This window comes from Callorhinchus milii, unplaced genomic scaffold (assembly GCF_018977255.1).
Source record: "Callorhinchus milii isolate IMCB2004 unplaced genomic scaffold, IMCB_Cmil_1.0 Scaffold1, whole genome shotgun sequence".
Taxonomy (NCBI): domain Eukaryota; kingdom Metazoa; phylum Chordata; class Chondrichthyes; order Chimaeriformes; family Callorhinchidae; genus Callorhinchus; species Callorhinchus milii.
Genome location: NW_024704742.1, coordinates 22,710,027 through 22,733,765, shown reverse-complemented (window position 1 = coordinate 22,733,765; position 23,739 = coordinate 22,710,027). Strand labels below are relative to the sequence as shown.

General features: G+C 41.5%; 1 protein-coding gene across 1 annotated transcript in view; it reads right to left on the bottom strand.

Annotated features, from left to right (window-relative positions):
* arhgap10 (Rho GTPase activating protein 10) overlaps window positions 1–23,739 on the bottom strand; it is a 100,348-nt gene that overhangs the window by 14,106 nt on the left and 62,503 nt on the right. Inside the window, exons 15-20 of the mRNA XM_042338315.1 lie at window positions 23,047–23,134; window positions 21,892–21,950; window positions 18,472–18,577; window positions 17,313–17,472; window positions 12,891–13,035; window positions 6,449–6,617 (exon numbers count right to left, since the gene is read on the bottom strand). Of these exons, the coding sequence (XP_042194249.1) occupies window positions 6,449–6,617; window positions 12,891–13,035; window positions 17,313–17,472; window positions 18,472–18,577; window positions 21,892–21,950; window positions 23,047–23,134 (727 nt within the window). The remainder of the gene's footprint in view (window positions 1–6,448; window positions 6,618–12,890; window positions 13,036–17,312; window positions 17,473–18,471; window positions 18,578–21,891; window positions 21,951–23,046; window positions 23,135–23,739) is intronic.

Here is a 23,739-nt window from a genome sequence, read left to right as displayed (position 1 = left end):
TTTCCCAACCTGTCAGGTCTACATGCCCATGAAGATTAAACAGAGTTCACAACATATTAACATTAAAAGAGAAAAGCAGAGTTAAAGTTCCTCTTTGCAAAAGAATGGCGTAAGGTTTGGCCTTTCACTGGTTAACAAGAGTAGGTGAAATCAAACTGGAACCCAAATTGAAAATGAAAAGCCAAGAAACTCGTCTGTATCCACAATATTTTTTGGTAAACATTAACCTAACCTTTACATTTTCACACTGATTCACAGGTTCATATTGATCTCCAGTGTCACTCAATGCACAGAATGCAGGTTCCGATGTGCAGACTTGGGCAAGACATTTGTGAACAAGGAATTTATCATTTATAATAAGTTAATACCCTAATCCTTGCATTTGATATAGTGCCTTATTGCGTCTTCGAGATGTCTCAAAAGCGCTTCACAGAATATACTGTGAAGTGATATGACTGTATTTTTTTGGGGGGTGAAACACGGCAGCCAATTGTACACAGTAGTATCCCACAGACAGTCGTGGATTGAGTGACCAAATTATTATTAATTTTGTTAAGGGATTTAGCAGGAAGACTGGATAGAGGTGAATGAAGGCAGCTTTTTTTTATATAAGACATTGTAGTGGGGGATAAAACATAAGAACATAAAAATGCCAGACGAAAAAAGACCAAGGTCCACCTAGTTTGCCTTCCACCTAGATGGATGGTCACATGCACATAAGTCCAAAACTACCATAAGAAAAGAGAGAAGAAAAGTTATTTGACTATTGCTACTATTTGTGACAGTCAGCCAACTTATAGATGGGAATAAGGGGTGGGCTGCACAAAACAACCAGTTGTGTTGTTCTCTCCTATTTTCATTACCAGTGAACACCTTCCTCAGATGGCACTACTAAGACCGCAGAGAGAGAAATACTGTGTGGGCAGAGTGAATGAGAGAGAGAGAGAGAGAGAGTGAGAGAAAGAGACTGTGTGGAGAGAAAAAGATTGAGAGACAGTGAGAGAGAAAGACTGGGAGGACCGTGCGCAAAAGAGAGAGAATATGAGAGCCTGTGGGGACAGAGCGAGAGAGAGAGAGAGACACTGCGAAGAGAGAGCAACTGTGGGAGAGAGAAAGACTGTGGCTCACTACGCAGCATGAACAGTAACCTGAGCAGGAGCTCACAACAAATGGCCACCCGACCGACAGGGGAAAGAAAACATTCCCAAATTCTTTCCAGCTAGGTTTACCACAGGCAAAGTGAAATGGTATTGTAGTGCTAGTAGAGAGCTGGCCTGACCTCAGAAGCCTTAACTGTGAAAAATGAAAATGCAGTAAATATTTCCACACTAAAGTATCGAGAAAGCTTTTTGACATTTTAAGCCTCATAACCGCCTCCTTTTTTCACTCAGGTCTCAATGGCTCAATGCACAAGTCCCTGGCTGAAGACAGACAGCTGATTTACCTTTGCCAAAAGCACTCAGTATCTGATTCAGAGCAGTCCAGGGTGACTTGCCCTGTAAACATCCTCTCCCAATGCAGGAGGCAAGAACTATTCTCAGCCTCTGATATGCAAGTGAAAGCTTGATATGTTTACAGCATCACAAGCTATCGGTTGTGCATGCATTCGGTTTAACCGTTTAAGCCGTGTATTAAGCTCACTCTTTGGGAACAATGCAGAGCTATCAAAGGATTTACTCTGCCTGGTCCTAACACACGTGTAACACAGAACCACGTCAGAAATTCACTTGGTCAGTGAGTCGACCGGCCCTCCACCTCAGTAAATAGACTCTTTTTTATAACCTAAAATAAACTTTGTTTTGAAGACCTTCTGAAATGATTGTGGGGAGAAAGAAGTGTAGTCCCATAGGGTATTGTTCAGAGCACTCGCCTTGCAAGTGAAAGGACCCAGGTTCTATTCTCAGGTTGGGCGAAGCCTTAGGCAATAATAATAATAATAATAATAATAATAATCCTTGCATTTGATATAGCGCTTTTCACGTCGGGAGGACGTCCCAAAGCGCTTCACAGAACACACTGTAAAGTGAATTGACTGTATATTTGTGGGCGAACGCGGCAGCCAATTGCGCACAACAATGTCCCACAAACAGTCATGGATTGAAAATGACCAATTTATTATTGTTTTGGGTTTTAGAGGGATTATTATTAGGCGTGTGGAGTAAGGAAACTTGCCCAAGGTTTCGCCCTCTGCCTGGAATTGAACTCAGGTCTCTCACTTGCAAAGCGAGTGCTCTAACCACTGAGCTACAGGACTCCACAAAGTTTCCTTACTCAATATGCCTCTGTTTAACAATCAATAAGTAGGAACCCGGTTGTTAGTCAATTGGAGGATCGCTTTTCCGGGGTAATCATCCCTCAAAAAATTATTTGGCACTCAATCCGCGGTTGTTTGTGGGATACTGCTGTGCACAATTGGCTGCCATGTTTCACCCAGAAAATACAGTCAATGCACCTCACAGTATATTCCCCAAAATGCTTTGAGATGTCTCAACGACGTGATAAGGCGCTATATCAAATGCAAGGTTTATTATAAATGTAAGATAAAGAGTAGTTAAAAATAGGGTACAAAAAAACGTGTTAGAGAGAGAAATAAAGACGTAAAAAGAAAATCTAATTAAAAGGAAAGAGATAAATAATAGAAGGAAAAGACAATTATTAGCAACCACAGGTGAAGTATTGCAATTTGTTTTTTAAAACATTTCAGGTTAATGTTCCAGCATGATGTCCCTCCTGATGTCTGAGCAGCTTTACTACTGTAAAAAGTTTTGCACCTTGCTGATTGTACCAATGACCTGATCCATCTGAACCTCATAGTGCTACAGTGTTCAACAAATCAAACAATTCACTGCACAGGGGCTTGCTCCTGACACTTCCCTAGTGTTTCTGTTCATCCTACATTAACATGGCAACTAACATGGAGCCAATTAGATAAATTTTACACTGACTATCTTAAGAGCACCAGCATTTTGGCATCTCCTGAGAAAATGTTCACTGAATAAACACCTGGCATTTTCTGGGAACTATGGGGAAAAATTACCATTCAAGGACATCATCTACTGTAGTTGAATTGTTAGGAAATGAAGATATTTAAGCCAGTGCATTGTTTGTTATATAATACAACCCTAACCTTTACCACCACCAAGGAGCCGTTTTAGATCTTCAGCAAAAGAAGAATGAAGTTAAACGTTCACTTCTTAACAACTGTTTTATTTAAAACAAAAAGTTTATTTATAAAAGTTTTCCAGGCAAACAAACAGCAACAATTACAGACAGTTAAAAAGCCCATTAATACAAATGAACATAAATGACAAATCTAAAACAGGAAATTAGTCAATTGTTTAATAATAAGCAGTCAGCAAAATTTACACATGTCCAGGATCAGTCTGCAGCACTCAGATAGTCAAGCGCACTGTGGAGGCCAGCAGCTACAAGGAAAGTTATAGGAAGCTTTAGGAAGCCAGCGGAAGGATAGGAAAGACCTGGTGGAAACAATGGGGACAAGCGGTTATCACCAGAAGGGAAAGAAAGGAGAGAAGACCACACCCTGCCTGTGGGCTGGGGAAAAAGGGGAAAAAGAAGGATGCAGACAGACAGCCAAAAAACATAGTGAAAGGTAGGTTAGTGAGAGGAATCCTACTTCTAGCAAATGGGGACCGATGTAAAATGTGCATCAAGCCAACACACCAGCAAGCAAACTTGACCGCCACCAATTTGACGCAAGAAATATAAGACTTTTTCTCAATTTGGCTAACTTCCATGAATCCCTTGCTCTTGATGGTGTGCCAGCCTGATGGGATGCCAGTTGGGATATAGCAACATTTTGGGAACCAAAGGAATTTCCATCAGGAGCGTCAGAATTGGGGGAAAGAGGAAAGAAGAATGCAGCCTCAAGTGACACATGATCACCACCACCTTATTCATATAACTGCCCCAAAATGTTACATTAACAAACTGTGTGTGAGGATACCGACCACATATCCTTCAGCACATACTGGACAGTGCAAATACAGATGAATGATTTACTTTGATTAGCTGAGTTTGGCTGACGCATGCAGAAAACCATCACCATGCTACGCTTAAGAGTATCCAAACCAGAGTTTCACATACCTATGCCACCTTCACACTGAAATTTCCCTGCATCTGGAATGGAATGTGCACTCTCTCCCTTGAGGGACATATCCTGCTTGCCTAATTCTGGAAAGCCAAGGCTTGGGGATACCATAGTGTGAGTTGGAGTACTGCTGGAGTCTAAAACCACATACTTGCGGTTGATATCACTGTCTGGCAAGCTTTCCCGCTGCTTGTCCAGCTAGGACCATCCTACCTGTTAGGCCTTTGGATATATAACTGAGATGAATGATATGTAGCTGGCTCTCTATAGGATCGTTATGTATCCCTCATGAAGGTATTTAACATAGAAAATCTGGAAACAACCTGGCACACATCCTTCCTCCAGCCCTATCTGAAATCCTTATGTCAATTTGATTACTCCACACATCTTGAAAGAGAACTAAAGACTTCAGGTCCACAGCGACAGACAGAGATAGAAAATCAGCTTATCGTCACGAAAAGAGCAATTATACTTGTCTCCAGAGTCAGTGCCTTCATACACATGTCTCTTGAGGGGACTAGAGTAAGTAATGTAAAACTAGCAATGCTACCATTGGTGGAAAACTGGCAGAACAAAGCAGCCAAAAGATGGAACTTTGTCTCCAAAAAAGGAGAGAGTACGAGAGAGAGACTCAATTCACAACAGCAAAAACCCATAGACACCAAAGGCAGGACATCAGAGTTGTCCCATACGGGGCACAGACGGAGAGATGCCAGGATACTGTGGAAGCGATTGCAGACACCATGGCGTACAGGTTGGACTGGGCCTGACAGTGAGTTGGAGGGGTGACCCCCCCAACCACCACGATGTGCCAAAATGGCCCTTGCCACAAATAACAAATGAGAAAAAGGAAGAAAAACACATTGCGTCGGTAATAAGCAGCAAGGCCATTTCTCAGTAAATAAATGCTAAAAAGCAGTTAAGTTGTCGTTTTGAAGAGGTTGCTAGGGGAAACAAGTTGGTAACACATCAGTAATAGGTCACTTGACAATACCACACACAGAGCTAGAGCTGCCCATTGTCTAAGGACCATTCAAACTGAATCTAAAACATGCTTTAGATTATTTAAAGCACCCTCATTTGTGTTTGTTACAGAGTTACAGATTACAGACTTGAATTAACAAGGTAGGTTCTTTCATTGAGACATGCAAATAATGCTCACCGCACAACAGGTTTGTGGAGAGGAGATCCAATGACACTCAACATACAGTAGAAAGCCTGATATTCACATTAAGGGAGATCAAATCAGTTTGGGATATAAAAACAATTCAGCAGTTCTCAGTTAATTTCCTGATTAAAGCCCTGTATTGTACTCTGTTAAAATATAGTAAATACATACAGTCATGGATAATTTTTTAAAAATGTATACAAAATTACATAATACAATAAATATACGGAAAATAAGGAAATGGATGCATTACAGGAGATGGAACTGAACTCCCACCAATTATTAGCTTAAGATTGCTAGTGCTAAAACAATTAAGTTACTGATACTGCAGTAATGATGCCACTTTATAAAAGAATTAATAGTAATTAAGGCGGAATCCAGTTCATTTTTAAAAAAAGTTTTTAACATCTAAAATGCCTCTCTTAATTCTTAAGATGCTAACCTCACAGACACATTATTGAGCTTTAAAATCAATGATTTACAAAAAAAAATTAATATGCCGGTATTGATTGACAAATGTGATGTTTTATATAAAATATACTCCCAACATAAAGAGCGACGCTGGTATAATGCACTCCCCCAATTTTAGTGCAGGTTCCCTTGTGTCATGGTGTCCTATGGACCGGTACTAAATGGCCGACATTTGGGTCACTGCTGACATCACTTCTGGTGCTATGGAAACGTCACTTCCTGTGACATGAACGGGAAGCACCATTGATAATCAATTCAGGAATTGTCAGCGCCGTTTCCAGTGGCACCGTTTCCCGTGGCGAGCACACAGTAAGTGATGTCAGGGCCGATCTGAGGACCCAGAAATCAGCCCTTGTTTTGTAATTTGCTTATGACACAGCCTCTGAGGCAATGGACCAAGAGAACAGGGTTGCCCTATGCATGTTTATAACATGCGCATACACACATATGCCATATATATCTATATAAAACACAATTAACTAAATCAATGTTACAGTGCATGTACATATCACACACAAGAAGCACATTTATTCATGTTATCCTATGTGCAGCAAAGAAGGAAGTGTCTCGTCTGCGAATTCAACCTCGTTGTGTTACATCAGCTCGGCAACATCAGGTCTTCGTCTGCATGCTCAGCACACAAAAAAATATAGGCACTCTTTAACAACTTTTACAACGGTCAATAAAACAGAACTTACGAAGAAGCTGCCAAGTCAACGGTATCACTATTGTTGGATTGGATCCGGTTCCTGGCTTGCTCTGGGGGGCTGTTAGAGTTGGAGGATGTTGTGATTATGGAGGAGTGGGATGAGATAGATTCTATGCTTCCAGTTGGAGTATCATCCTCAACACGGCTAGGTTTCTCAACTAGAAGAAAAGAAAAGCAGTTTCAATCAGTGGAAATAAAGATGCACAAGAATAACAAAGATTTGATTACAGTGTCTTTCAGTTGGACATCTCAAAGCGCTTCAGATTTAATGTTAAACCTCGCATAGGTCTGATCTATATAGATCGTATAATCGCCCAACTGGTACATCAGCCGAAGTCCCATTCAATTTCCTATTAAATCCACTTAAATTTAAATGCACTAGTCATATTAACAACCGCGTAACTCGTAACACCACTATCGGACTTGCTAGTTACGGGTCAAAACTTTGTTTCCTACGAACATGTTCAGCCCAACGCTCTCCGCGCGCTCCCTCCCAGGGGCATAACATCAACGACATCGTGCACGGCAATGGGGGGGTGAGAGAGGAAAGAGAAAGACTTTGGGTCACCTGCTCCCTTTGTCTCTGGCGAATCGTCCTCTTAGGACAGCAACAGGAGCCGGCGGTTGGGAGAACCCTCTCTCTTTTTCTCAATCAAGATTGATTCGGAGAAAGAGGGAGAGAGTAATGGAGAGGGAGAGAGAGTGATTGAGGGAGAGTGGAGGAAGAAGGAGAAACAGTTAGATGGGAGGGGTAGAGAAAGAAACAGAGAGAGAGAGAGGGAGAAAGTGTACTGAGAGAAGGAAGAGAGAGAGAGAGAAGGAGCATGAGTGAGAGGGGATGAGAGAGAAACAGTGAGTGATCGACAGCACAGAGAGAGGGGCAGCTTTTTGTGGGTCTCAAACAGCATTAGGCCCTCAGCAGCCAATGTGAAACAATTTTTGTAGGAGTTTATATTCTAATAAAACAGTTCTATCTTGAAACCTGTTTGGTTTTGCCGTTCATTGCCAGTACATGTTTTCTGCGCATGCATATCTTTCCATATACAGCACTTTGCAGTACTGTATATGGAAAGAATGGGTTGCCATACCTTTAAAATGCACAAGTTAAACACGGTACAGAAACCTTGCCTTAAATGTCAGCAGCCAGTTCAAATACTATATTTGTTTTGTATTGATCTTATAAAATCTGACTTGTACGTAACTTTACATAAATCAGATACGACTTATGCAAGTTTCACATAAGTCATATTCTGCAGAAGCCAAATTAAATGTATGGTCCCAACTGATACGACATATGTGAGGTTTATTGTACTTGGGGCTCAACTTATCTTGTTTCTCTGCAGTGAAAAGATCTAAAGTGACCTGAGACTAGTTTGAAAGCATACCTCTGCTATAAGAGCTGAAGTCAGGCGGCCAACACATGCGGAAATCTGTAAAGTGTGTAACATATCCAACTTACTGCTGCATCACCAGCTAAACAGAGAATAGGGAATACCCAGGAGGTACGAATGGACAGTGACGTAACCAAAGATCCCAAACTGTATGATGAATTGCAAGAGCGACGGCTCCAGCTGTCTATAATGTGATCAGCATTTCAAGATTGAATTACAGTCTTCGGTTACTGGCATCGATTATAAACACAAAGGTTTTAATGTAACTGGAAGGAGAATATATTTGGCTTTCGGTCAGTTTTTGAGCTTTCAGTTCTAAGATGGCAAATGCCAGTATGGATCAGACCTTTACTATACAATTACTGTAAGTTTAACAGGAAATAACAGGTCCAGAATACAATGGATATTCCTAAAGAAGTAAAAGGCCAGCGGGAGCAGCTTTGTACAAGTACTATCATTCTTTTGCACGTGACCTGAGCTGAACAGGTGTAACACCGCCGCAATGAGTTAATTCAGCTGCAGTGGTTACGCAGAATAGATTCTGCAAGTATTGAGCAGCAAGGTAGCAAATAATTCCATTGAGAGGTAATAATAATAATAAATACAACAACAGCTTCTTGCACTTATACAGCACCCTCCCTGCAGGGTAGCGTCTCAGAGCGCTTAAATAAAATAGCAATCTTTGCATTTGATGAAGCATCTTGCATGTCAGGCAGGACAAGACAAAGCACTCCACAAAAGTTACTGTAAAGGCTAGCGACTGGGTATTTTGTGTGAATTTGGCAGCTAATGTGCACACCCCACGTGGCACAAACCCCCATTGATTTGAATGAACAATTTTATCTGGGGAATCATTGGCCAGGATATGGGTAAAACTGCCTTTAGAGGTCAAACTGTCAGCGTTATCTTGGGTGTTAGTAGCTTGCTGTTGGAAATTGTCTCTGCGATTTGTACTTTCAAATAAAAACAGGTCTATCCAGTTGGTAAAGGTGTTGCACTAAACCACAGAGACAAGATCACAGCGTTCATTTCTTTAGATATATGTGAAAGTGAATAAAGTGTGTGACAAAATGTTTAAAGGTTTAGAGAAGCATGCAGCAGATTCCCGTGTAATGCACAGAATTAGAACTGAGCAGATATGAAGCAGAGTTGATATGGACTAATGTGTGCACTTCGGAAGTAATCCAGGTGACAAGCACTCTCAATATACACTCTCATAAAAAGGCACTAGTTTCAATGAATCTCTTTCTACTGACATAGGGTCATGAAGATCCCCCCACTTCTCCCCGCCCCACCCAATACACACTGGCTCATACCAAGTGGTGGAACAACACTTTGACATTGATGGGTTGTTCTTTGTACACTGGCCTTGATCAAAAATCTAGGCTCCCGAACTGTTCTAAGATTTCTGCTGAGTTAGCCTTAAAATGGGGCATTGACCTTCATGTCCTAGGCAATGAGATGAGGTTTCTACTCCTGATCACCATCAGGTGGTCCCTGCTGCAAAATGAACGCGTTAATAACCTGCCAACACCGAATATTTACGCCGCTCACAGTTACGGGGACTGGGGAAGAGAAGAGGGAGCTTTGACCATATGACCATATCTAATCCAACATTACCTAAACCAAGCTCTCGCACACCCTTACCTGCACCACTGCGCTCCAAGATGCCATGCAGTGTGAAGGGTGTTTTATAAATGCAAGTTGTTGCTGCTGCTATCTCTATTTCTACCCCCAGGCGCCCCTTATGGCTGATATATTGCCCTGCATGGCTTCAGCTTTCAATAAAAGAGAATTCACTTTCAACCATGATCGAAAAGTTAAAACAACTCAAGCACTGGCTCTCACTGCTCTCCCAGCTCTGATTCATGCCCTCCAGTTTTCTTTGCACCGATTCGAACAGATGATTAATACTCATTTTATCAATTGACCCTAGGATAGAATATTAAAGAAACTCTAGCCTCTGATACCGCAGGTACTTTTGCTGAGTTTTTAGCATTTTAACATTCATTAATCACATGTCTCATTATTGATGCCAGATATTCATTAAGTGGGAGAGATTTATGGAGCTGGAAAGCGTATAGCTAGATCATTATTTTGCCATAGATACCTAGCCAAAAAAAAAAAATAATATCTGGACAAACTAAAACAGTTTCCTACAAAATAAATGTCAGGCTCCCTCACTAACTTAGTGGGGAAAAGACTCCGGACTAAGCTACACAGTTCTGGAGGCCGCAGGCTTGATTGCTCCAATTCACAGCTCACGAAGCACTGCATTGTCGGAGGTGCCATCAATCAGATGAGATGTTAAACTGAGGCCTTGTCTGCCTGTACAGATGGACATTAAAGATCCCATGGTACTATTCAAAAAGAGAAGGGAGTTTCTCCCAGTGTCCAGGGCCAACAATCGCCTAATAAAAATTGGTCATTCACTTCATGGCTGTTTTGTGAGATATTACTTTGCGAAAATTGGCTGCCTTGTTTGCCTGCAGATATGCAGTCAATACACTTTAGCGTGAAATCTGTGAAGGGCTTTGAGACAGCTAGACAACGTTAGGCATGGGTAATTATATTATAATTTTTTTTTCTTCAGTTTCTTCAAAGTCTGCATTCACTGTACTGAGTGACAGTCTGGTCTGTAGTCCAGGCCAATAGCCAACTTCTAATGTTGAAGAGGTGGCCTTGGATTTCCTTCACTTTCAATGGTGTCACCAAATTTCTAATTCTAATAAAAATCATTACATTTCATACAGCGCCTTAATACGTCGTTCAGATGTCTCAAAGCGCTTCACAGAATATATAATATAATAATAATCCTTGCATTTGATATAGTGCCTTATCACGTCTTCGAAGCGTCTCAAAGTGCTTCACAGGTGTAAGGAAACTTGCTTAAGGTTTCGCTCTGCCGGGAATCACTCCACCTCAGTTCAGCTCAAAAAAGGTTGGCACCTCATCACCCTGTGCAGTTACTCCCAGCAGTGGTACAACACATTGCCGGTAAATTGATCATTGAGCATAAAAGTGCTGAAAGATCAAGTTCGCCTCTCAACATTAAAATCTGTGCAGTTTGAAATCAGAAATCCAGGAGGCCATTCAGCCAGTCGAGGCTGCTCCACCAGTTTCTTAGATCACGGTTGAAGTACTAATCCCATTTTTCCCTCACCTTCTCTCCATTACCCTTAATACCCTCAATTACCCCTAATACTCCTATCCCCAAATGTGCCCATCTCTAACGGGATTGAGCACCCAGAGCGCTGCTGTAGGATCACATTGGTGCAGAGTTGCTCTTTTACGGCTGTAGCTATGAAACACTGTTGGGAGTAAAGGGGCTATGTACAACAAATGTGTGCTGTATTTGACCTGGAACATGTGTGTGCCAGCACGCTAACAATGGGATATCCAATTATGTATATAGGGGGGGTGGGAGGAAGGAATGGTGAAGGGAAATGTTCCATTGCCCAGCACAAGCTTCCCTCAGCTCAATGAATCACAAGTAGAAACATTACCAGTATAAAAATACTGTAGGAATTGGCTGCTCAGAAATACCCAATATGGGGCAGGCTGATACCCTATCTTTAATAACACCTGGACCCATTAACAAGGGCTAGTGATATTTCATAGGAAGATTACACCATAAACCCTTCACAGATCGTTTCAGATGAAAATACAGCAGGCTTGCAATTCACTGCACTTAGCTTGTATAAAATGCAACCTAAATCACTACTTTTTTTTCCACCCTCCCACAAAGGCATGTCAAGTCACTTCGACCCAATGTCAAGTTACAGTGACCTGCTATATAGGTAACCACATGAAGAAAATGGTTAGCATGAGTTTGTTTCGACATCTGTTCCAGCTGCTTCAAAACCACAAGCTGTAAATGAATTGCAGCCAAATTTAAGCCTCAAAGCGCAGAGCATGGCATTTTTGAATACACTAGCGTTCGCTCAATGTAACAAAACTTTGCATTAAGAAAAAGGGAAAAGTGGAAGCTTTTTAAAATCACAACTGCAGAGTAGTTAAACTAGGTTAATGTTGGAGAACTGCACTAAAATGAAGGGTTGCTCCAAGGCACTGTGAAGGTTTTTGTTAGACACTGTGTTTTATCACAAGCAGTGGTGAACAGGAGGGGAATGTGTTTTGTCATCAAGTAAGAGTCATGGGTTCAAATCTATAGAATATTTACAGGACAGAAAAGAGTCCTAACTTTCCCTCACTAGAACCTGCTTTTGCAATCCTATTTCTCCTCCCTAGTCGCTTTTTCTCTTCAGCCCTTAATTATTTTTCCTCAAGTATTTATGCAATCTTTCAAATCCTTTTAAAAACAAGCCAGATGGATACGATAAAAAAAAGACTGTTCTTTCACTGGTTGGGACCGATGTGACCTAAGACCGTCTTAACCCAGTTGCTCATAGCTATCAAGGCAAAGCACCTCAACAGCAAATTAGGCATTAGACAAGCGGGTTCACTCAGACCAGGCAAAAAGGGAATCAAAAGTCAATAGGCTAGTCTCACTGTTCCTTCTGCAATTCCCAACAGCCGACTCGTTATATCATGTTGTTGGCAGAGGATGGAGAGCTGATCTCCAGCCAGAACTTGAGCAAGAAGGGTGCAAGGCACGGGAAGATCAGAATACCTTTCTCATACTTTGAGAACGTGAAATGCACTGCCCCAGAAGGCTGGAGAGGAAGAATGTTTAAACATCCCTTTTTTAAACATCCAAACAGAGTGGGATTTACTAAAAAGTGTAGTGGCTATGTATTCTGTAGTTAAGGAAAATGCAGAGAAATGGGATTACAAGATCTGCCACGATCTAAGAAACTGGTGGAACAGGCTACATAAACTGAATGACCTACTCTTGCTCATATGTAACTAACCGAAGGGAAAGAGAATAAAATAGATATCCAGTTATATTGTCTTCCCCTCGCGCCCCCTCTGCCCGGCAGTTATAAGGATAGATCAGTAAGATACCAGATTGAAATATTTAAAACATTTCGGGCACTTTTTACTTTAGTTAGTGCAAAAAGTGAAATAGACGCTTACCTTTATCAAGGTCCATGTAAAAGTTGTAGACGGCAATGGGTCTTGAATCGAGGTCGGCTTGTGATGCTTGTTTAGGTGGCTTAGTCGAGAGGGGCAATGAGGACTCTGGCTGGCAGACACTGCCATCTGGAGCAGTGCTGAATATCTGGAAATAAAATCAAGAGAATAAATATGCCTCATTAACGAATCAACATTGAGCCATCCTAAACGTTTGTCCCGGATGCCAACAAAATCATATTTTTCACATTTTTATCTGGATCGGATTTTAAAAACTGTACACGTGGCCCTGAAGCTGTGGAAATACAAGTCGCATTCCAACATCTACAAGGTCAGAATGTGAAGCGAGGAACCGGACCAATTTTCCTGGTATTCCCTCCCAGTCTCCTTGCAACAGACAGGACTGTCTCGGCCTCAGTAGGATTGAACACCAAGTTACACAGCTAGAGTGGTATTACCGCTTTGACAGGCGCAACTATTGAAATAATTCTTCAAACTGGTCAGACCATGCAATGAAATAATTATAGAAATTTACAGCACAGGAGGCCATTCAGCCTGCACCAGCTCTCAGAGCAAGATGTCCATTCAATCCCTATTTGCCCTATCCCCATACCCCTTTAAGACTCTTATCTTTAAGCTCCCTGGGATGCTATTCCACGTGAATGGCACTATATTAAGCACTCTGGGATACTGCCCTGCACGAGGGGCACTACATAAATACATGTTGTTGTTACATATACTCGTCTACTTCCCTCTTGAAACCCACAATGGTTTCTGCCTCTACCCCACCTTACTTGGCACATCCCAATAACTCTCAAGTGAAAATGTTTCTCGTTAGCTCTCCTTTCGCTCTTCTTGTGACTATCTTATACCTATGTCCTTGAGTCACCTAGTTAATCATTTATTGAACCTCCCCACTTAATAAGGTTTTTGAAGGAGAATTCTGCATGGCCCTGCACGCTCAGTGCACTCACTCAAACCACCAGAAGTTAAAAGCATTTTGATACCATAGTCACTTAAAGTGGTGGTTTCAAACACAGTAATTGAGTAACGTTACCTGACAAACATTCAAATGGTCAGCTGTTTTAAAAGAAAAGTTTCATCAGACTTCCTCCAATAAAAACAATGCTTTTACAGTAAAATCTTAAATCTTGGGAGAAAACAAGATGTAAAAATGCACATTCAAAACCTTTAATGGGATGAATTATAAGGCTGTCACCCATTCTGTGCTGAATCTTTCACTGAATGACAGTACAGTGTGTGCCTAGTCTGGGTATCTGAATCTGTTTAACAGATCATCTGGTTTCAATAATATGAACTGAGAGAGATTGCCTTCCACATATGGCTGTGAAAAATGCTGCCCACCAGCACCTCCTGTTTCAATGTGCTTTGTAAATGGGATGCACTGCAGGTTTTATTTAATGCACATTTAATTTCCTCATTTCCTGGAATAACGGATCAGTTTTCCTGGAACACTGATTTACCCAAATCACCAAGCAGTTTGTATTTAAGTTATAGGAATCCTTAATTCTAGTGCCTTTATTGGAAAGCATCTGTGATTATGTCTGCAGCCTACCATTCCGTTAAGCCTCATGTATTGCAAAGCTGTTCATTATTTGCAAAAAGACTGAACCTTCTGCAGCAGTTAAGCATGGACTTGTGCTAAGATTACCTTAAGGGAGACATCTACTGGACATAATGTCAAGTGCATTTTCAGGTTGGACCTATTTCTGACTACAGTTATGATATGATAGTTGACGTCTGTGTTATATGGAGCACATTGCAGCACAGTCACTCGTGTTCATTTCTGGGGTTACCGCTGATGCCACTGAGCCCCACTGTGCTTGCATGCTGCTTTGTTGGGAGGCGGGGACAGTGGTCAACTGGATGTCTGACACACAGAATCCCAGCACCATGCTTCAGAGTATTCAAACTAACCAAACAGAGTGACACAGTGGTGACTATTCACCGAGTGCAATACAATTTACATTTATGTAGCAAAAATATATGACCAAAAGCAGTCAAAGGGCTGTTGCTAAAACAATTCCTCAACTGTTCATTCACTTCATTGCTGCTTGTTGGACATTGCTGTGCACATTGGCAGCTACATTTGCCAACAAAATAGAGTCACTACACAGTAAATCCTGTGAAGTGCTTTGAGACGTGAAAGGCGCCACACAAAAATATAGAATACTATTTATTACAGTTGTACGCAAACCCACAACTGCGTCTAGTAATAAATAGTAATCTGCACTTTGCCCACCAGCACCTCCTTTTTCAATGTGCTTTGTAAATAGTACATATATATGATAGTTGAGGTGTGTGTTATACAGAGCACATTGTATGTTGAGTTGTATTATTCTGTGAGACAAAATTGGCATTCAAATTTTAAAGGGGAAATACAACTAGAGGGGAATATGTTTGTTAAATAAAGACACCCCAATAAAATAATGCCTCATCTATAGTGAGGTTTTCTCACTATTAGGCGGTACCCTAGACAACAAGTTGCATTTAAATAGTGTAGGATAGACCCATTCCTTCTCTAGGCCATGGGTTGGACTAATGTGCGTGCAGGGCTTGGATGGTAGGGGCCACACATGGGTTATCCCCAAATCAGTGTCATTGGAGTGGTCTATGTTGTCGAGTGTTCTCTCTAAAAGTAAAGAGATATTCCCCACCCCTCCCCAAGGTTTGCTCTTCAGTAGAAGTGCTTTGTACAAAAAGAAAATTCTCATCCTTTTAAGGTTCAGCTATTGAACAGTATTGGTTTTCTATTCAGTCACCCTGACCGCATTACTCAACAGAACAAAGTGCCTGGAGACATTTTACTGCCATCTGAAAGGGTTGCAAATGCTCAGGTATCTGTTGGGTCATCAATGAGATGATTCAAGTTCTAGGTGAGAGAAGACATTGATGACTAGAAGTGAAAGTTTGATTCAGTGAAACTTCTAGAAAAAAAAATATATATATACGCACACACACACACACACACACACACACACACACAAGAACCTCACTAATCCAGCCACTCAATTCAGTGGGCAAAAGTGACCTACTTAGTGAGGTGACCTGATTACTGAAACGGATCGGGTGATTCAGGTCAACTGATGTAATGTTAAGGGCATTGGTGATGGGCAAGGGGGATGAACATTCAACAACCATACTTTGCAATCTCATCATTAAAATAAAGGCATCGTCACATTTAAAACAAAAGCTGTCAGGTATTCAGCCTTCCTTTTGAGAAGGCATTCAGCTTGTGTTGGTCAATGCCATAGATCACAGCTAACTGTCTATGACTGTTGGTCCTCACTGTGTTTGATTAAGTTCACTCTCTCACATCAAGACAACTCCTTCCGTGGTGGCATGTTTACAGCACTAACCAAGAATCGGCCGCCGGAGATCAGGTTAGGCCGCGGGCGCCGGGCAAAGTCGAGTTTCCGCTCGTGCAGCTTCCGCGATCCCAACACTCCCGGAGCCGCGGATGCGCGTTTGTATCGGAGAAAGACGCTGTAGCGACCGCAATCAATGACTGTTGCCCTGAATAGGGAGGTGCCCGGTTTACTGAAGCAGGCAGCCTATCTTTTAACATGGACAATGAAAGAGACTGTGAAAATGTGCTGGTAATTGTGAGGTGGCTGCATTACTGAGGTGACCACAATAATAATAATAATGATAATCCTTGCATTTGATATCGCACTTTTCACATCTTCTCGACATCTTAAAGCGCTTCACAGAATAGACTGTAAAGTGAATTGACTGTATATTTGTGGGCGAAACTCGCTGTCCCACAAACAGTCATGGATTGAAAATGACCAATTTATTATTGTTTTTTGTGTTGGAGGGATTATTATTAAGCGTGCGGAGTAAGGAAACTTGCCCAAGGTTTCGCCCTGCCTGGAATTGAACCCAGGTGTCTCGCTTGCAAGGCGAGTGCTCTAACCACTGAGCTACAGGACTCCACAAACTGGGTTTCCACAGCATATATAAAATATACTCAAATTAGAACATTTTTAAGACCTGCTTAAGTGATGTGTAGTGAGGAGAAATAGCAACAAAAATGTAAACAGAAACAAGCCATTTCTGTAATGGGATTAAAAAAAAACTGACAAAAAAAATAATCTGACCGGCAAATTGCTTCAGGTAAAGAATTCCCTCAACAATGACAAGAATGTGTTTGTAGATGAAGAATTCTATTGCTCTATTTGTATGTGTATAATAACACAAGAGAGGTTCAACCTGTTTGTTCTCATCCTCCCGGATACAATACACGAAGAAGAAGGGATGAGGAGTATGGGAGAGGGAATCAGAAAGGGTGGACATTCATATGGAATATAAAAATGGACTAGTTGGACCGAATGGTCTGTTTCTGTAGAATTATGTAAGATCACAAAGGACATTTTGCTAGCTGACAAAACAAGAAGTCACCTTTTGATGATTTTCGATCAGAATTTCCACAACAATGTTCTGAAATTTGAGGTCCATGATGGCAGCAACCGTTTCCTCTGGCGGTCTCATCAGAGTGGGGCCGAACACTACCCCGAGGTTTGCCACGGTCATCAGGTTTTGCTTTTTGTTATCGGACACACTGGAAAGAGGAACAGCAATGTCACTCCAAACAGAAGATTTCACTTTGGCCATTTATTGCTCAACTCACAATCAAAACTGAAGTATGCAGTCACGACTGGCTGCCTCAGATTTTATATATAGAAAGGACTAATGCAAAAATAATAAAATAATAATCATTGCATTTGGTGTGGCTTCTTTCATGTCAGGAGGATGTCCCAAAGCGCTTTATAGGATTATACTGTGAAATGCGGTGACTGTGTGTTTTGTGGTTGAACGCAACTGCCAATTGCGTTCAGCAATGCCCAATGCTGCAGAACGGGGCCAAAATCTAAAGGTCATTTAACACAAGGGGAAAGAAAGAGTTTGCTAGGTATACTAGTTCACTAAACACCTAGTGTATATTCATTTTATTTCTTTAAATAATGTTTTTACAAGCCCGCAGACAGGACTGTCCGTGATGATGCCAAAAATGCCCAATCTATTGCCCCGTGGGTTACTACCAACACCAGGCAGGTTCCATCCAATGTAAATTACTGAACTACAGAGAAAACTGCTGTACCCAATTGGTTACCGTGTTTCACCTACAAAACATACAGTCAATTCACTTTACAGTATATTTTGTGAAGCGCTTTGAGATGTCTCGAAGACTTGAAAAGGCGCTATATCAAATGCAAGTATTATTATTAAACGGTAAGCCGAGAGCTTCTCTGTCAGAATTAAGACTGCTAAGCACTGGGCGATATTATGAACAGAAATATCAAATCTTCTTATAACAAGTAGATATTTGTCATAATTAAGAAAAGCTCTAAAATAAATTAGAGATAGTTTCCATCAAGATACAGAGACAGTCACAACAAAGAGATCAGTCTCTTGCTCACTTGGTCGAAGAGTAAGAATTCATAAGTTTCAAGCTGTGCAGTCATTCCAGTTAGAATGGTTTTGTTTGTTTGAAAAAAAAACACATCAAAAAGCAAAGGTCAGATTCCAGTAGTAACTCAACTACACATGGATTTCTTACTTGGCTAAATGTTTAATAAGAATGTCCAACATCTCTCGGTTCTTCTCTGGTAGTTTGTAAACCAGCGAGTGGATACTTTTGATTCTGGACTCAGGGCTGTCGGATTCTACAAAAAAAACACAGAACCTCTAGATCAGCAAGTTCGGCAGGCAATATCTCTATACACAAGCAATGAATATTTCACAGAAGAGGGAAGCCAGTCATAAGAGGGAGCTCTTCCATCGGGATGGGCTCCACTTAAACCGGGCTGGGATTTGTTTGTCAAAACAAATAACCAGGGAGGTAGATAGAGCTTTAAAGTAATAAGGAATGTGGAGTCCTGTAGCTCAGTGGTTAGAGCACTCGCTTTGCAAGCGAGAGACCTGAGTTCAATTCCAGGCAGGGCGAAACCTTGGGCAAGTTTCCTTACTCCACACGCCTAGTAATAATCGCTCCAAAAAAAAAAACAACAACAAAAAAAAACAATAATAAATTGGTCATTTTCAATCTACGACTGTTTGTGGGACATTGCTGTGCGCAATTGGCTGCCGCGTTCGCCCACAAATATACAGTCAATTCACTTTACAGTGTGTTCTGTGAAGCGCTTTGGGACGTCCTCCCGACGTGAAAAGCGCTATATCAAATGCAAGGATTATTATTATTATTATTAAGGGGGGGAGGAAGGGTTATGGTTAAATGTAAACCCACAAAGCAAATAAGAAAAGTCAAGGCTGTAGAGTGACTTGGGAGATGAAGAACAGAGTGTGTCAAGTGGGGACAAAGAGTTTAACAAAGAAAAAATAAATCCCCTGGACCTGATGGCCTGCATCCTAGGGTTTTAAAAGAGGTGGCTCCAGAGATAGTGGATGCATTGTTTTTGATCTTTCAAAATTCCCTGGATTCTCGAACAGCTCTCGTTGATTGGAAGGTCACAAACGAACGCCGCTATTTAAGAAGAGTGGGAGGGAAAAAATGGGGAACTATAAACCAATTAGCCTGACATTGGTGGTAGGGAAAATTCTACAGTCTATAATTAGGGACGTCGTCATGGGGCACTTAGAAAGTCATAATATGATTAGGCAGAGTCAACACTGTTTTATGAAAGGGAAATCCTGTTTAACAAATCTTTTAGAATTTTTTGAAGATGTAACTAGCAGGTTAGATGGGGGGAACCAGTGGTTATAGTGTATTTGGATTTTCAGAAGGCATTCAACAAGGTGCCACGTAAAAGGTTGTTACATAAGATTAGGGCTCATGGAATTAAGGGTAATATATTAGCATGGATCAAAGAGTGGTTAACAGGCATAAAACAGAGGGTAGGGATAAACGGGTCCTTCTCAGATTGGCAGGTTGTGACTAGTGGAGTGCTGCAAGGATCAGTACTTGGACCACAACTGTTTACAGTCTACGTCAATGACTTAGATGAGGAAATAGAGCTTAACGTATCTAAATAAATGGACGATACAAAGCTAGGTGGGAAAGTAAGCTGTGAGGAGGACACAAGGAGGATGCAAAGGGATATAGACAGGTTAAGTGAGTGAGCAAGAAGGTGGCAAATGGAGTATAATGTGGGGAGGTTTGAAGTTATTCACCTAGGTAGAAAAAATAGGAAAGCAGATTATTTTCTAGAGGGGGAGAGACTAGGTAGTGTTAGTATTCTGAGAGATTTAGGTGTCCTTGTACACTAATCACCGAAAGTTAGTGTGCAGGTACAGCAAGCAATTAGAAAGGCTAATAGCATGTTAGTGTTTATTGCAAAGGAGTTAAGAGTACAAGAGTAGGGAAGCCTTGCTGCAATTGTATAGGGCTTTGGTGAGACTGCACTTAGAATAGTGTGTGCAGTTTTGGTCTCCTTATCTAAGAAAGAATATATTCACCTTAGAGGGGGTGCAACGTAGGTTCACTAGGTTGATTCCTGGGATGAGGGGGTTGACCTACAGAGAGAGGTTGAGTAGAATAGGCCTATATTCTCTAGAATATAGAAGAATTCAAGGTGATCTTATAGAAACCTATAAGATTCTTAAGGGTCTTAAGAGTGTAGATATTGTGACACTGTTTCCCCTGGTTGGAGAATCTAGGGGTCATAGTCTCAGGATTAAAGGTCAGCCTTTTAGAACTGAGTTGAGAAAACATTTCTTCACTCAGAGGGTAGTGAATTTATGGAATTCTCTACCCCAGAAAGCTGCGGATGCTCAGTCATTGAATATTCAAGACAGAGATCAATAGATTTTTAAAAACTAACGGGTTTAAGGAATATGGGGAGAGGGCGGGTAAATGGAATTAGGTTAGAAGATCAGCCATGATCTTATTAAATGGTGGGGCAGGCTCGAGGGCCTGAATGGCCTACTCCTGCTCCTATTTCTTATGTTCTTATGTTCTAAGGTTGGAGGATTAAATCATAAAGAATTTCAATTGTCCAGATGCTGACTGAAAAACAGAGACTGTGAGAATGTGGAACATACTGGCCGGAAACTGTGGTTGAAGCAAAAAACATCAGAGTATTTAAAAGAAAACTTAATGCATACAATAATAATAATCCTTTCATTTGATATAGCGCCTTTTCACGTCTTCTAGACGTCTCAAAGCGCTTCACAGAATGTACTGTAAAGTGAATTAACTGTATATTTTGTGAGCGAAACGTAGCAGCCAATTGTGTGCAGCAGTGTCCCACAAACAGTCATTGATTGAGTGACCAATTTATTATTATTATTTGTTTTTAAGGAATTATTATCCCCAAGCAGGATATACAAAGGGGAGAAGGGGACAGAGGGGTGGAGGAGGGGGTAGGGGTGGAGGCTTTCGTCAGACATAAACACAGACCTGGACCAGTTGCACCAACTGGCATGTTTCCGTGCTGTTACGTTCTATGTAAGATCACAAAGCACGTTTTGACAGCTGTAATTCCACAAAGCGAGTTTCTAGAGCTGGCAAACGATCACTTCTTTGCAGAACTTGTCAACTAGCCAATGTGGTTCGCAAGAGCTATTCTGGATGTAATCATTAGTAATAGTCCAGGTGGGGAACACGCTGCTGCCAGGCTTACAGCAACTTAAACCAGCCTTTTCAGAAAACAACAGTGACCGTGGTAGAGCATCTGAACATTTTAAATAGACGTTTACCCCTTCTCCCCCATCCCTATACAAGCTTCCTTTTCTCGACCACTCTACCCACCCCCATCTTCACACCTCAACCAGTGTATATACTCTCCAAACGGACTTTACAGAAGACTGTGCTTCACTTCCACTTAGACACCTTCCTATAAACGGTGTTGCCAAGGCTGCAAATTTGGAATGTGAGAATGTTTTGAGGCAAATCCCAGTCCCTTAATTCTATGGCACCAGGAAAAGAGGGGGTGGGGGAGAGTTGGAAGCAAGGAGAGCTTTTAAGAGAGTTTTCAGATTGCATTTGAAGAGAGATGGTCACCAGCATTTAGGTACCTACTGGCTGGCAAGATGAACTCCCCGAATAGCTTGTGAGTCATGAGAGGTTCTGGAAGACTCCTGTAACACATGAAAAAGGAAAATCAAACACCAAAAATCCCACCGTTTCCAATTTGTCCAACTGGCTGGCCACACATCTACTTATTCCTGGTAAAGTGCTGAGGATGTTTGTTATAAACGTGCAGGGGCCAGGATAGTCTTGACGGCTACGTACATCTGGTGCAGCAACAAAGCCATCGAGGCTGGGGCCGGAAGGTCGGAGGTTGCAAACAGGCCTGCAGTTGGGACATTACTATTGGCCTCAGTGTTCCCAGGTTAGGGAAGAGCATAATCAGAGTTCGCCTGTTCTGATGAAGGGTCCTGAAATATTAATTCTCTTTCTTCTCTCCATAGATGCTGCCCAACCTGCTGAGTGTTCCCAATAACATCTGTTCCTATTTCAGATTTCCAGGATCTGCAGTATTTTACCTTTTCTATAGTGAATTAGATCGCTTCCCCAGCTAGATCGCAAAGTACTCAGCAACTACTCTAGAAGCTTTACAATCCCAACAATGGCAGAGTGACTGTTCTGTGGGGGAGAACGTGCTTCCTGAAGGATGATGGCAAAGCACTCAAGACATTTCTGTTACCGGCTTTTGGTCCAACAAGAACTTAATCCCCATCTGTCAGTGTCCAAACACCAATATGATTGTCCCCTTGGAGAGGACCTGTCAGTCAAATCTATAATGAGGGAAAGGTGACCAAAAGCATGGTCAAAAAGTTACATTTTGAGATTACTGTAACGTGCAGTGACTGTGTATTTTTATAACTGTACGTGACTGCCAATTTTCACTCAGCAACATCCCACAATCCGTTTTGTAGTGAACAACCAATTTCATTTGGGGGAAATGTTGGCCAGGACACTGGGAGAAACTTCCTTTACCTCTTACAGTGCTAGGGTTTTAAGGTCCACCTGAACAGACAGAGGGGATTTCAGATCAACATCTCATCCAAAAAGGATGGCATACCCAGCAATGCAACATTAGCCTGAACTATGCCAGTTCAAAGTCAACCTTTTGACTCAAGAGGGGAGGACTGCTACCCACCCACTGAGGCAGGCTGACACCATTATGCCTGAAGCCAAGAGAGTGCAGTAGAAACACACAAAGCTCCTCACCGTAGATACTGCTTCAGTGCACTGGTGATGGTTTTCACTTCCCATTCTGGTGAGCTGCTGAGATCCAGATCATCACAAGTCTTTGGATCTAGAAAGCGTGTAGTTTACAAAACAATTATACAAGGCAGTGTGGGAATCTCAGGGTCAAACTTGTCTGATTATTGAGACAGAAAAATTACCATCAGACGACAGTTTTGAATGCAGAAGCCCTTCATGGGAGGAAGGGATTGTCAGATTTTAAATGTTATATGAAGGTAGAGTGCAGCTCATTAAGCAGGAATTTGATTCTGACATCTTGCAAAGGAAAGATTCTCCATCGAAAATCACATCACTTGGGGTAGAAAAGGCCAAAAGATGTTTCTGCATTAATCAAGTTGACTTTTAGAAAACTCAGGCCAGACTTAACCGGCTTCAACAATGTCCAAATCATAGTTTTAAGACTGAGTTGCCAGCCAAAACAATGAATTATTGTGACATTTTCTCAAATGCATTTTAAAAACGACCAAACATTCCCTACCAAGTCCATTTTCACAACTACTTTACTATTATCCTTTTTGCCCACCTGTCCAATCCCACTAAGTCTACAATTCCTTTACAGCAGACAGCCCATCTCAGTGAATAAGACGAAGGATGCCCCATTTCTAGCTATTCATCGACTCCACCGCAAATCCGTATATCAAAAATAACAACAAC